This window comes from Nerophis lumbriciformis, linkage group LG17, assembly GCF_033978685.3.
Source record: "Nerophis lumbriciformis linkage group LG17, RoL_Nlum_v2.1, whole genome shotgun sequence".
In the NCBI taxonomy this organism is placed as follows: Eukaryota; Metazoa; Chordata; class Actinopteri; order Syngnathiformes; family Syngnathidae; genus Nerophis; species Nerophis lumbriciformis.
In genome coordinates, this window is record NC_084564.2 from 45366929 (window position 1) to 45382636 (window position 15708).

Consider the following 15708-nt stretch of genomic DNA (forward strand, 5'->3'; position numbering starts at 1 on the left):
CAGTGAAGCATGGTGGTTTTCAGTTGCAGGAACTGGGAGACTCGTCTGAATAGAGGGAAAGATGAAGGCAGCATTATACAGAGACCAATGCTTCCCATCCAACCTGATGGAGCTTGAGAGGTGCTGCAAGGAGGATTGGGCAAAGCAGAATAGGTGAAACTGCCTAAAGATAGGTGTGCCAAGCTTGTGGCATTGTATTTAAAGACTGCAATTGCTGCCAAAGGTGCATCAACAAAGTACTCAGCAATTTCCGTGCATACTTATGTACATGTGATTTAAAACTTTTCACATTGCTATTATGGGGTAGTGTGTGTAGAATTTTGAGGGCATTTTGGAAAAAGGCTGTAACAAAACAAAGTGTTGGAAAAGTGAAGTGCTGGGAATACTTTCCAGATGCACTGTATGTACTTTTTTGTCTTTAAACAAAAGCCTTACTTGATTGTTTGAATTCCAGTGACCCGCCCCTGAGTGAAGAGATGCTTCCCCCAGGAGAATGGATGTGTCACCGTTGCAATGTTCGCAAAAAGGTAGTTGACTGATTACACAAACTGTCCGTCCTACACCAAACTTAGCATCACACTGCTGATGAGCAATTGACAAAAGAACATCCTAGTAGTTTTTGTAAAATGTCTTTCAGAAACGAGAGCAAAAGTCTGAGCAGACAAATGGCCTGCTAGAAAAGTCCTGTGCAAAGCGTTCATCTTCCCCAGCTATGGAGTTGGAGCTTAGTGCTGGGCCATTACGTCTTGATGGACTTCCTCCCGGAGCTGGAGCAGCTGGGCCGGGTCTTCGTGTGGCCCAGGTACGCCTCTTGGACCGTAGGAGTAGCAGCAGACCAAGCAGCCGGCCAGGCACGCCAACTTCCAATACTTCGTCGACCCCTACTCCATCAGAGGAGCAGAATGATGGAGAAGAAGAGGCAGCTGAGCCAGATGAGGATTTTCAGGGCACTGAGCTGGAGAGCATTGCATCGTCTGCTCCAACCCCACGTCTTCTCAAGAGGCCTTTTCAGCTGCTAATAGCAGCCGCTATGGAGAGAAATCCAACGCAATTCCAGCTTCCTAGTGAGCTCACATGCACCACAGCACTACCAGGTCAGTGGATACCTAACCTATGTCACATGGAAGTCATTCAAATGTTTTTTCTAAGAAAGCAACCACTCAATTAAACCAAGCAAAAAAAGGAAAAGGAACATTTGACCCATCATCCACAATCCCTCTGTGATACATGAACACACATCCTTCCCCTCCGTGTGCGTACTAAAGATTGAAATCTGCTAGTGAGGATATGATCTTCTCCACCTATAAAGCCCTCTTAAAACCACCCCTAAACCTACAACTAGGGCTGGGAATTTTTGAGCAACTCACAATTCCATTACAATTCAAGGGCTACGATTCCATTATAAATCAATTATTTATGCTTCTTTAATTATTATATTGTATTTTATAGGGCTGTAACTATATGAACATTTCTTATCACGGTTATTGTGACCAAAATTATCACGGCCATTATTATTGTGCTCAAAATTAAAAAAATGTACTAATCCTTTAAGTAGGTTTTATTTGAAAAAATAAAAAACACATTCGAAGTGATGTCATTTGTAGAAGAAAAGTTACTGTAGGTAACTGTTTCATGTACCTCAAGTAGAAACTAAATGTGCTTATGATAGCAACACAAGCATTATTAACAAAGTAATATGGCAGAAACTAAGTTATACCATAAATAAATGTACAAATTGTGCAATATGACACCTTATGGTCATAATATGTAACTGCACTTTTTGTCTATGTATACAAAAATAGTGTTCTTATATGAGCCCGTGTGGCACAGTGGTTAAAGTTAAAGTAGCAATGATTGTCACACACACACACTAGGTGTGATGAAATTAATTTCTGCATTTGACCCATCACCCTTGATCACCCCCTGGGAGGTGAGGGGAGCAGTGCAATGCCAAGTTACGTGTTACAACAGCGTGGCGTCATAGTAAAAGAGTGCGGGTACCACACTGGCCTGCCTGTAGTCCAGACATTGAAAATGTGTGAAGGCTAAAATATGAGAAGGGAGACTGTTGAACAACTTAAGCTGTACATCAAGCAAGAATGGGAAAGAATTCCACTTCAAAAATGTGTCTCCTCAGTTCCCAAACCTTGTTTGAGTGTTGTTAAAAGGAAAGGCCATGGAACACACTGGTAAAAATGGCCTTTTGCAATGTGTTACTGCCATTAAAAGTTCATGATTATTTGCAAAAAAACATTACATTTCATCGGACATGAAATATCTTGTCTTTGCAGAAAAGGATTTACAAATCATTGTATTCTCTTTTTATTTACGAATTTCACAATGTGCCCAGCAGTAGAAAATGGATGGATGGATGTACAACGTGCTAACTTCACTGGTTTTGGGTTTTGTGCATGCTCTAGTGATGTATGTATGTAATGTAGTAACAGGCACATTTTGGATCACCTGTAATGCAGTATTTTGATCATTTGAAGTATTACCTTGACTTCTTTCCTGGGCAAAGAATTGTGCGAGACCATCCACTATAGCCACGTATACATGGGCAAAATGTATTTCATTTGATCATAATTGGGATTACAATGTTCCTGTATACCTGGACCTTAAAAAATATGATGTGCATTTTCAGGCTCACACCTTAAATTGGAATACTTTACTTTGACATCCGCAGCTGCGCAGCACCATACCATAGGGAAAGATGTGCTGTGGCGCCATCTTTTGGACGAGTTTTTTCACTGCAGGTGCTGAAGAAGCAGTGATTTCCACTGTAAAAAAAACATTGCTTTGTGCATTTCTGCTTGTTCGACACTGTCACTGTCATTTTTTGTTAAGTTCTTTTAGTTTTTGCTAGTCTCCTGTGTCCAACATCAAATATTGTTCCCCCTTGTGTCATGTGTCAGAGAATCATTTGATTCAGATGACACCAAAGGTTTCAGGATTTGAGTTTTTCCTTTAGATTTTGACATTGCAGCAGCTCGCTGACATCCGTGCCTCTTGTATCAGCTCGCTAACGGCAGTTGCTTCTTTAGCGACTTGCGGCACTTAACTTGTTTATTTCAACAATTCCGTACCTTGTGCCGTTCAGAGATCAACTTGAGGTGTCGGCCTGTCAACTTACATTTATCACTCTATGTCGTCGGAAGCACTGTAAAACAGCTTCAAACTCGAGCTGTAGCTTCTGGTTGCTACAGCGATGGAAGGACAAGCCAACGGCTCTTCCAACTTGCCTTATTTCAGCGTGTCAGTGCCTGTCAATGGATCAATCAGTTTGAAGATGCCACGTAACTCTCCTGTGGCTGTGATTACAAATCAAAAGTCTTCAAACTTAGCAAACAAACCCGCTAGCAAAAGCGCAGCCTTTTTCTTTGCGTCCTCTCCCATTGACAGGAAGTGACATTAATCCGATTAAATAGGTCCATGTGCACATAGGGGACAGAACGGTGGAACAGGGGTTAGTGCATGTGCCTCACAATATGAAGGTCCTGAGTAGTCCTGAGTTCAATCCCGGGCTCGTGATATTTCTGTGTGGAGTTTGCATGTTCTCCCCGTGACTGCGTGGGTTCTACTCCGGCTTCCTCCCACCTCCAAAGACATGCACCTGGGAATAGGCTCCTCCCACCTCTAAAGACATGCACCTGGGAATAGGCCCCTCCCACCTTCAAAGACATGCACCTGGGGATAGGCTCCTCCCACCTCCAAAGACATGAACCTGGGAATAGGCCCCTCCCACCTCCAATGACATGCACCTGGGCATAGGTTGATTGGCAACACTAAATGGTCCCTAGTGTGTGAATGTTGTCTATCTGTGTTGGCCCTGTGATAAGGTGGTGACTTGTCCAGGGTGTACCCCGCCTTCCACCCGAATGCAGCTGAGATAGGCTCCAGCACCCCCCGCGACCCCGAAAGGGACAAGCGGTAGTAAATGGATGTGGACATAGTTGTCTCTCAACTTTTACTTTCTGAGTACAGTGGAAATTTGTTTTCCATCAGTTTGGAAAATTCAGTTTCTCAGAAAAGTTAACGCACATTTTTACTGTTGATAATGTAAATACCTCACAAATAGACGTTTAGCTTTGCTGGCTTTATCTTTTCCGGGTGATGGTAGCATTCGGTCTGCAACAGGTGCTTTCCCTCGGCACAGTGCGCCTCTACCGAGTCTATTTAGGCTTGGAATGCTCGAGACTCCGCCACAGAGGTTATGCTTTCGCCAGGGTTTGTTTGTCAGCAACATAAGCCAAACAGTTATTAGGAGTTTGAAACGAAACAATGACTCTTATTTACTGTACTTCACTTCCCATCCTGCTTCCTCTTTCTCTCTCTACATTGCGGTCTGTGTTGTGCAGAGGATGCAGTTAACTTTCAAACTGCATTCACCATGTTTTTGTTTAATACAGTCACGCTTCACGGCTTTAATAATACGATTTTGAAACGGCAATACCGTGGTATCTACAATACTTCCCTAGTGAATATGCAGGTCACAGTGTGTAAATGGAGCGTTGTTGGTGGTTCTTAAATGTTTTTTAAGCGCTTTATAGGTGGAATAGGTTAATCCTAATTACCTGCATTATTAGCTGCCTCATACTACCAGTTTTCACTATTTAGAACGCACAGAAAAGGAAAAGACGTGTTTTTATCTCACAAAGGGATTGTGGATGATTGGTCAAATATATATATTTTGTTAATTGCAGTTTTCCTTTCAGTCTGTACTGTCTTCTAACTTGTTGATGATGCAAAGTTTGTGAATTGAACATATTGTTATGCAACTATTATCATAAATTGTTTAGAAAACACAATGTTTTACAATAGACAGACTCCAAATAAGTCCTTAGTCAGAAAGAATACAAATGTCTCCATTTAGCGATGGATACAAAATGGTTTTATCATGTAAATTAGGGTTGTTCCATTATGGTCATTGAGACTAATAAATACAGGTCTAAAATTTGGACTGAACTATAAACTTCATAACCAATTACTGGAGATATATATATATGCAGCACTTTCTTTTTTAAGGAATAACATCTTTTGTCTATGTGTTCAGGTAGCAGTAAGCGGAGGAAAAAGGAGGAATTACTTGGGAAGCCATTCAGGCGACCCCAGTATGAGCTAGATCCCAATGGTCTGGTACCTTTACCAGTCAAAGTCTGCTTCTCATGCAACAGGTATTCTAATACAGTATCTACAGACAGATCATATCCTTACTGTCTTACGTTTCCTCCTGTAGGAGTTGCAGGTTGGCTCCTTTGATACAGTGTGACTATTGTCCTCTTCTATTCCACACGGACTGTCTCGACCCGCCACTTACAGCTTTACCTACCGGCAAATGGATGTGCCCAAATCATGTTGAGCACTCAGTGGTGAGACACAGAGGAACAAGTACCCCAGGTTTTGTTAGGAACGGTCAGACAAAAACCGAATCAAATTTCCTTACAAGAAGTAGCACAAAACTAGTTAACCCGTCTAGTTAACAGAAAACTCATTTTAGAGAGAATAAGAATAGTTTAACATGCAAAAAACTATGTGAAATACAAATAAATAAGTAATAAATGGATAAATCAAAGAATTCAAAATTTGCATAAAGTTGATTAAATACATTTTAGAAAAGTTTTAAAATATTTAAGCATTATTTGTATTTAAAACAAATGCATAAACCTAAGGCTCGCTTTTAAATGTTTTGCTTTTTGAGGACACTATTTATAACTACAAAATGCAAAGTGCAAGTTCAATTGTTTGTGGCTCCAGAACAAATAATTGAATGCATGATTAAAGTCAGTGGATATGAAGTGCAAGAACACTTTAAAAGATGTTGGAATCCACTGGCAAGTGGGAAAAACAAAGTGCCAGCAGCAAACGCTGTCAATCAGCCAGAATGAGGAGAAGTTACAAGGAAACATTTGCATCACTCAAGAACATTCTGGAGGAGATTGCAACCAAGGGACAAGAGCTCAAATTAATAAAGAATACAGTATACATACACACAGAATGACCATTACAATGTTGGCCAATATTGATTTCTGACTTCCAAACAAATACAGTATTAGCCTTCTGGTGTTTTTGGATGGGTTGAGCATGTTGTATTCTAATATGAAAGAGCATTGAATAAATGAATATACTTTGCAAGTCATTGTAGACTTCACATTTTCGTTCATGTCTTTGTACTATTTTGGCAGTACAGATGTGAAATCGGTCTTAAATTGTAAAAATAAATTTGAACCTACAGAAACCCTTATGAAGACACAGGAATTCATGCAGTGTAAATATGACAAGACTGAGTCACTAACGCACAAGATTTTTTTTTAGGCACTTAATTTTGCAGAAGATTGAGCAGGAAAACGAATACGTATTGTTTGGCAATAGCCAAGATGGTATATGATAACCATGACAAACTTTTGGGGAAAATGAAAAACTGAATTCTAAGAAAAGTGGCGCGTATGAAAGCTAAGCTACCACAAAACATGATTTTCTCAGAACAATGTTTCATCTTTCTTGGTTTTATAATATTTTTTCTATTGCACAGCTGAATCAGGGGAGCCTCAGCTTGTCCAACCGCTGTCAGCTTTTCGACCAATTTCAGGACAGAATGTCCCAACATGCTGTCAAGTTGGACTTCCTACGCAGGGTACATCGACCCTATTCTCCCAACAGTCGGGCCACACGGCAGTACAACAAGAAGACCATCAAGGTAAACTGCACTTGGATATTCTATATGTAACCTCTTTAGTGGAGAAATCCTGTAGAACTGCCCCTTCACAGTTGTTGGTAGTTGGTGCAACATTTATAATAATATACTTGTATAGCGCTTTTCTTTATTCTTATTTCACTAGGGGTGTGAAGATCTTGCAAGATTAAAATGTGACGATATTTTTCGATTAGAGATAAGCCTTCTTGCGGGCAGATCACAGTCCAAAAAAATGTTTGTTGTTGTTTCTTAATGGTCAGAAGCATATTCGTTTGGCTATGAACAAGGGATTGAAACCACACACAGAGGGGCTGATTTACCGTATTTTCCGCACTATAAGGCGCACCGGATTATTAGCCGCACCTTCAATGAATGGCATATTTCATAACTTTGTCCACCAATAAGCCGCCCCGGACTATAAGCCGCGCCTACGCTGCGCTAAAGGGAATGTCAAAAAAACAGTCAGATAGGTCAGTCAAACTTTAATAATATATTAAAAACCAGCGTTCTAACAACTCTGTTCACTCCCAAAATGTACGCAAATGTGCAATCACAAACATAGTAAAATTCAAAATAGTGCAGAGCAATAGCAACATAATGTTGCTCGAACGTTAATGTCACAACACACAAAATAAACATAGCGCTCACTTTCTGAAGTTATTCTTCATTCGTAAATCCTTCGTCTTCGGTGTCCGAAGTGAAAAGTTGGGCAAATTTACGATCCACTGGCAGATGTTGGCGTCGTCTGGCGCTGCCTCCTCGTCTTAGTGAAGGTGTGTTCGCCTTCTGTCTTCCATTGTTCCCACGCAGTTAGCAGTCTAGCTTCGAATGCCCTGTTGACACCAATATCTAGCGGCTGGAGGTCTTTTGTCAATCCACCCGGAATGACGGCGAGTATTGAATTAAGCGCGTAAGCGTGTCTCTCAATGTGCTGTTATGAGCTAGCAAATATAACAACTACACTACCCAGCATGCAACGATAGTTACGAGCATGCGCGGTAGCCCTGAGAAGTTCCCACGCAGTTAGCAGTCTAGCTTCGAATGCCCTGTTGACACCAATATCTAGCGGCTGGAGGTCTTTTGTCAATCCACCCGGAATGACGGCGAGTATTGAATTAAGCGCGTAAGCGTGTCTCTCAATGTGCTGTTATGAGCTAGCAAATATAACAACTACACTACCCAGCATGCAACGATAGTTACGAGCATGCGCGGTAGCCCTGAGAAGCGTTGTTGTATGCTGGGAGTTCGAATGTGGTTATGAGCACGCTGTGAGAAAACGTTGAGAACTCAGTTAACACGCCTCGTCTGCATTATTTATAATTAGACAGACAACACACTTAATAGGAGCCATTTTGGGGTCTTTACATAAACACACAAATGGAAATGAAACGTCACATATCCCAGCATGCACCGCGCGCTTCTTCTACGGGGAGAAAAGATGGCGGCTGTTTACCGTAGTTGCGAGACCTAAACTTTATGAAAATGAATCTTAATATTTATCCATATATAAAGCGCACCGGGTTATAAGGCGCACTGTCAGCTTTTGAGAACATTTGTGGTTTTTAGGTGCGCCTTATAGTGCGGAAAATACGGTACTTAAGTTTTGCATGTACTAAAACATGTGCAAAGCTGATCTAAACATGTGCGAAGTGGATTGTTTTTTTGGAATTTTGCCTATCGTTCACAATCATTATGAAAGACATGCCGACGGATGTTTATTTGTTTTTTTTAATGCATTCTCAATAGTAAATAAATGTGATCAAAAGTCTGCTTGCAATGGAGCATATGGGAGCCGATTTATTCTGCCTTTTAGAATCAGAATCAGAATCAGCTTTATTGTCATTACGCAAGGTAACGAGATTGAGGCCATTCCATACAGTGCGATGTGTGCATGCTAGAAAAACAATGTGCAAATATATAGAAATATAAAAAATGTAGAAGTGCAATGAATATGGTGTGAAATGAATATATACATGAAAAAACAAAACAAAAACAGGGTGGTTGGTGGAATGGGTTATTGCACCGAAGAGAAGGCAGTTATGAGGGACAATGGGGCAGTCCGTTCAGGATGGTTATGGCCCTGGGGAAGAAGCTGTTCTTTAGCCTGTTTGTTTTGGTTTTAATGCACCTGTAGCGCTTCCCAGAGGGCAGCAGGTGGAACAGGTCAGAGCCAGGGTGGGTGCTGTCCTTGATGATGGCACTGGCTCTGTTGAGGCAGCGGGAGGTGTAGATGTCCGTCAGAGAGGGGAGAGGGCGGCCGATGATCTTCTGAGCCGTCTTGACCACTCTTTGCAGCCTCTCCCTGTCTGCTGCAGTGCAGCTGCCGTACCATACCGTAATACAGTAGGTCAGCAGGCTCTCGATGGACGAGCGGTAGAAGGTCAGCAGCAGGTCAGGCTTCAGGTTGTACTTCCCGAGGACTCTAAGGAAGTGTAGCCGCTGCTGAGCCTTCTTGATGATTGATGTGGTGTTGACTGTCCAGGAGAAGTCATTAGAGATGTGGACTCCAAGGTACCTGAAGGTGTGGACCCTCTCTACACGCTCGCCGTTGATGTAGAGGGGGGCAGGGTCGGTGCTGCTCCTCCTGAAGTCGACGATGATCTCTCTGGTCTTGCTGGTGTTGAGAGCGAGGTTGTTCTCCGAAGACCAGGCCGTCAGCTTCAGGACCTCCTCTCTGTAGGCAGCCTCGTCACCCCTGGAGATGAGCCCGACCACTGTGGTATCGTCGGCGAACTTGACGGTAAGGTTGTCACTGTGGGCCGGACTGCAGTCATGGGTGTAAAGGCAGTAGAGGAGGGGGCTCAGCACACAGCCCTGTGGGGAGCCGATGCTCAGCGTGCGGGAGGATGAGAGGTGCGGGCCAAGTCTCACATTCTGGGGTCGGTCCGTTAGGAAGTCCCTTATCCAGGCGTTTGTGAGAGGGGGGAGGCCAAGAGTGTCCAGTTTATTGCAGAGTCTGTCCGGGATTATTGTATTGAAGGCAGAGCTATAGTCCACAGAGAGCATCCGGACGTAGCTCTGCTGCTGCTCCAGGTGGTTCAGAGCAGAGTGGAGAGCAACAGCGATGGCGTCCTCTGTGGACCTGTTCGCCCGGTATGCGAACTGGTGGGGGTCGAAGTCTGGAGGGATATGGTCCTTGATGTGCTGGAGAACAAGTCGCTCGAAGCACTTCATGATTACCGGAGTGAGGGCCACTGGTCGGTAATCATTCAGGCTGGTGATGGGAGACTTCTTCGGCACCGGGATTATTGTAGATGACTTCAGGCAGGATGGGATGACTGCCTGAGCCAGGGAGAGGTTGAAGATCCTGGTGAGGGGGGGAGCGAGCTGGTGGGCGCACGTCCTGAGCACCTTTCCAGGTACTCCGTCTGGTCCGGTAGCCTTCCTGGGGTTCACAGCCAGGAGCACTCGTCTGACACTGTGCTCCTGTACAGTGAGTGGAGTGGCGCCGGAGCTCGGTGGGAGCGGGGGCATGGCTGGAGCAGATGAGTGTCGCTGGGGGGTTTCGAAACGGGCAAAGAAACAGTTAAGCTCCTCTGCCAGTGTCGCACTCTGATCCGCAGTTGTCATATTGCAGCCTCTGAAGTTCGTGATGTCATGAATGCCCCGCCACACCTCCCGTGAGTTTTTGCTGGACAGATGGGACTCTATGCACCTCCTGTGGTCCGCCTTTGCTTTTTTAATCCCTCTCTTCAGGTCGGCTCTAGCAACACTGTACAGTGCCCTGTCCCCTGACCTGAAGGCTGCGTCGCGGGCCCTGAGAAGTGTGCGGACCTGGCTGGTCATCCAGGGTTTCTTGTTGGGGTAAACCCGGATGGTTTTTTCCACAGTCACATTCCCGATGCAGAACTTTATGTAGTCCAGCACCGTTCCTGTGGCTGTCTCCAGCTCCTGTTGTTGGAAGAGGTCCCAGTCTGTGTGTTGGAAGCAGTCCTGAAGTTTGGGGAGTGCATCGTCAGGCCAGGTCATAACAGTCTTTGTGATAGGCCTGGCCTGGCGTCTGATGGGGGTGTAGGTAGGAGAGAGCAGGAGGGAAAGATGGTCTGACTGTCCAAGCTGGGGGAGGGGTGTAGCTCTGTACGCGTGCTTTATGTTGGTATACACGTGGTCCAGGGTGTTCTTGCCCCTTGTAGAACACTTCACGTGCTGGTAGAACTTAGGGAGTACAGTCTTCAGATTGGCCTTATTAAAATCCCCTGCTATGATATGAACACCGTCGGGGTGGGCCCGCTGCTGTTCGTTGACGGTGTTCAGCAGAAGAGAGAGCGCTGTGTTTACTTTGGCGTCCGGTGGAATATACACAGCCGTGATGATAACAACAGACAGCTCTCTCGGGAGAAAAAAAGGCCGACATCTAACAGACATGTACTCCACGTCCGGGCAACAGTGCTGTTCAGTGATTGTCCCGTTGTTGCACCAGTTCTCATGCACGTAGATACAGAGCCCCCCTCCTCTGCTCTTACCGGAGTCCTTAGTTCTGTCCCGGCGGAGCAGAGTGCGTCCGGCTAGCTGCATGCTAGCATCGGGTATTTCCGGGTGAAGCCAGGTTTCGGTGATAATCATAGCACAACAGTCCCGAACATAGCGGTTTCCAGCAAGTTGTAACCCTTAAACATCCAAACACCTCCTTTGAGGTTTTATATATGATGTATGTATATATGTAATGTAGTAACAGCCACATTTATAATAACATTTAATATTAATGTATTTTCATCATTTTAAGCATACAGTCGCAGTCATTTTAAAAAACGCATCACGTTTGCTTTTTTTCATTTATTTTTTTTAATCTTCATTACTTACTGTGCAAGGTATGCTGTGATTAGGATGCCGACCGCCAGAATTGTGTTATATTCCCATTTAGACGACGAATGACTCATAATCCTTGCGAAGAAAATGTCAACAAGTACACACTTGTCGGGATACGTCCACGTACTTCTACAATCCAGGTGAGAGGCGTGATTTGTGATCTACAAAAAAGTTTGACGGGCAAGGAAACGAGGAATCAGCTTTTCAGTTGATGATGTCAAAAAAGGCACACAAGCTTGTGATCAAGACGCCTCTATAAAAGGTGTGTCTGTGTTAGTGCCTATACTAACAATATCACTAATACTTGGTTAATATTCAAGTCACCAAATGGAAAATAAATATTTTTGGCCCCTTTTTTGATGGTTATTTATTGGGTTTCATAGGCAGAATAGATCACCTCCCATTGGCTTTATTTAGGTTTTATTTAAGAGGTAGAATGCATTAAAAAAACAAAGATCTGTCATAATGTCTTTCAGAATGATTGTGAACGATAGGCAAAAAAACAGAAAGGGGCAGTTCCCCCTTAAGGGGCTGGGCGGCAACACCGACGCAAGTTTTGCCTTGATAAACAACTTTATTTTGTGCAGCAAACAACAATACAACAGTAACATCTTCCCTGGCGAGCGTGTTACATAACCACTCCCCTGCTTTCCCGGTCTCAATAATATCAGCTGATATTTGACACAGCACCCGACCCCCACCGGAGTATTTTATTTTCTCAATGTCTAAAACGGCACCTGCTCTTTTCATTGAGGTTTTTCTTCAAATGAAAGGGATATTGGCTGGGACAACTTCTGTCAAGTCTGTGCTACCACAGCTGGTATTTTATGGACCATTCTCCCATCGCCAAACTTGAACGGTCTTGCATTTTTTATGTCTTTCATTTGTTGCACCTCAATTTGTGTTAGTTGACTCATATCATGATCAAGCCTTTTTTCACCAAACACTTCTGGTGCAAGCTGTGTAAATCACAGCAAATCTCCAAAACTCCACCATGAAGATCTCTGTGTTGAACAACACAGCAAAGTAATGTGGCATTCTTCAAACTCTTGTTTGTCCTTCATCCTCTGTTAGTTTAGCGTGGTCATTTTTATGGCCGCAATTCTTTGCCCAGCGATAAACACTTTGACAGACTGCACATCTTGTTCTCCTACCATATCTATTAAGTGGATTGGTCACTTAAACAGCTGTTTGATGCTGCATATTTGATGTAAACTTTGTGTATTAGGCAGCATCAGTTGCATCGCCGCTCATCTGCAGAGCATCAGCGCCCCTCTGTGGCAAAGCATCGCCAAGGGAGCCTTCATGTTGTCAAATATGAGACCATTTGACAATTGCGCACGCAGTGTTAGTAAATGGCATGAAACACGCCAACATGCTATTTTATGGATTGCACACGCTGTGTACCGCTTGGTGTTAGGGCCTGATTTAGTAAGATCCAAAGTGTTTTGCACAAACCTAGCTAGTGTCTGTGCAAATGGCCTGCTCAGTCGGCCATAGCGAGGCAGACGTGCGGCCTCTCTCCTTTTAAGTTTTTCAGCCAATGTGCTGTCTCTCTGTTCAAGCAGAATTAACTGTCAATCATGGACGGCAAGATGTGGCCGAACCGAAGGATGGGAATTGATAAGATTTTTCCCATATTGTTCTTTATCGATTCTCTTGTCAATTCTCGTTTGGAGTAAGTGTAAATAACCATGTTTAATTTGCATCAACTTGGTTTAGTTTAGAAGAAACATAAGTGTACAATTCCAACAGTGAGGTCTTAAGAGGGCCACAGGCTCAATGGGGTGCCAAGGCGCAAGGAGGTCCCAGGACAAAAAACATTTGTTATACCTATAAAATATTTGAATGTTTTACTAAGGAAGAAAAAATGCAACAAATATTATTCTGTGCCAATTACACAAGAATGTGCTGGAACAGTTGTGCTAACAGAATTGTTCTTTCTTTCTTTTTTGAATATATGAGCTGAGCACAAAAGTAAAACTAAATCATCCAAAAACAATACAAGTCATGTCTGATACAATTGTGCAACTATAAACATAAACCAATATTTTGCAGGAAAAAAAACATATGTTATTGTTTAGTAAGCATACGCTATCTTTCTGACCTATTAGGTGGTCTCCAGCTGTGTCAAACAGCAGGGGAGCGTGCAGCCTCTAAACCAACATGCTGTCTCGTCATGCACCGGTAATGCAAAATGAATGCATCAGAAGTGTTTACAGTTAATAATATCATGTCTTAAAATGAGGTGCACATGTTAGGCAGTGTTACTTAGTATTAACAGCAGATGAGGCGCTGCGGCTGGTGGTGATGCACTTATGGCTTACATTCTGTGAGTGCTGGTGTTCCTGCATATTTGTAGAATTTCCTTTTCTGATGAAATATCAACTTTGCAAGTATTGCAGGCTACCACCCTTTTGTCATCCTTCCTCGTTAATGACTGCAGCCTTTTTGGCGCATGGAAATGTCATCGGTGCCCTCAGGAATTGACAAGGTAATTATTATCAAAACTAACAAATCGAAACAAAACGGTTTTCGATTCCCATCCCTATTGAGCACACACTGAAACCCTGCATTGCTTTGCCAGCAAGACATCAATCACTGCCAGCAGCCCAGACATTAGAGCCAAATCATTGAGGACCACACAAATCTCCTCAGTACAAGACATTTAATTATAAATCCTTGTGTTTGTTGTACTTTTTGTTTTTAGAAGCAAATTCAGCAGCTTAAAGCTAATGTGTGGTTCATGCATGTAAGGCTGAAACGACGCGTCGACGTATTCGATGTCATCGATTACGTAAATACGTCAACGCCGTTTTCGTGCGTCGACGCGTCGCATACCTAATTTCCTTGAATAGCCGCCGGGGCGCTAATAAATTTAAAACCTCTTCTCACTCCTGCGCTTACCAAAAGGCGTGGGGTAAATTTAGGCCTGCGCTTATAAATTTGAGTGATGTAAGGATACCATCATGAAAAGCACATTTAATAAAAAAAACGTTATTATGGTCTTACCTTTACTTATGAGTCCATGCGCAGCTGCTTCTGATCAAAAGCATCGATAACATGTTTATAGAAGTCTTCCTTATCTTTCTTCAGTTTTAAAAGTCTCTCTGTCTCGATGGAGATATTTCTTTAATTATTACCTCCTGCTTCCATTGAAAGTCCAGTTTAGAAAAGTGTTTTATTTTAGATATGTAATCCTCCATGTTAAAAGTGCAAGCAAACGATCGCTGCTCACTCTTGTGGCTTGTTGTCTTCTTCTGCAGCACCGGTCTTCTGCAGTACCGGTAGTCGCAAGAAGGATCACTAGCGCCCTCTACCACCAGGAGGCGGGAGTCATTTAATGACTCATATTTGACACACGCAGCTACGGTATATTAATAAAACATAGCTGCTTACTGTTCTTTTTAGCATATTCAATAGCTTGGACCTTAAATCCTACTGAATAGCTCTTAATCTTCTTCCCTTTATGCCATTTCAAATGATTGAAATCAGCCTCCTCCATTTTGAAAATGATGACAGGTGAAGTGTCACTCATGACGTGACGAGTTTGACCCGGCGGAAGTTCTAGACATATGCTAATTATTTTGCGAAACGAGTTTGACCCGGCGAAAATTCCAGACATGCGTTAATAAAATTAATATTTTGCGAAACGAGTTTGATCCGGCGTTAATCCTGAGCCGGCGGTAAGGCCAAGCATGCGATAATTATTTTGCGAAACGAGTTTGACCCGGCAGTAATTCGAGGCACGCGAATACTATATACCCGGCGCCAATTCAAGGAAATACGCACTTTTTTGTATTGGAGGTTTATCTTTATTTTTGCACATTTTAAAGCAAAATAAGCAATACTTTTACTTTTGAAATGCTTATACTATTGCAGAATATTAAGTTTTGCACTGTATGTTTATTTTATATTTGCACATTAAAGCAAATAAGCTACTTTTAATTTTGTTAAATGTTAAAAGTTTTAAATGTTTACATTGTTACAGAATATTTTGTCATGTTGTTGTCAATGTTGACTGAGTGGCCATACTTTTTTTTTTGGTAAATAAAAGCCATGCCTTTTGAAAAAACTGGCCTACATTTATTTTTTCATCTTCATTTTAAATAAAAGAATAATCGGTAAAAGGAAAAATAATCTATAGATTAACCGATTAATCGATAAAATAATCTATAGATTAATTGGTAGAAAAATAATCGTTAGCTGCA

At 42.7% G+C, this 15708-nt stretch overlaps 1 protein-coding gene across 2 annotated transcripts in view; it reads left to right on the plus strand.

Moving 5' to 3' along the window:
* phf12b (PHD finger protein 12b) overlaps positions 1-15708 on the plus strand; it is a 46276-nt gene that overhangs the window by 14087 nt on the left and 16481 nt on the right. For both annotated transcript variants that reach the window (XM_061973204.2, XM_061973203.2), the window contains exons 3-7: positions 455-527; positions 638-1094; positions 5054-5174; positions 5237-5369; positions 6530-6694. In XM_061973204.2, coding sequence (XP_061829188.1) covers positions 455-527; positions 638-1094; positions 5054-5174; positions 5237-5369; positions 6530-6694 — 949 coding nt within the window. The remainder of the gene's footprint in view (positions 1-454; positions 528-637; positions 1095-5053; positions 5175-5236; positions 5370-6529; positions 6695-15708) is intronic.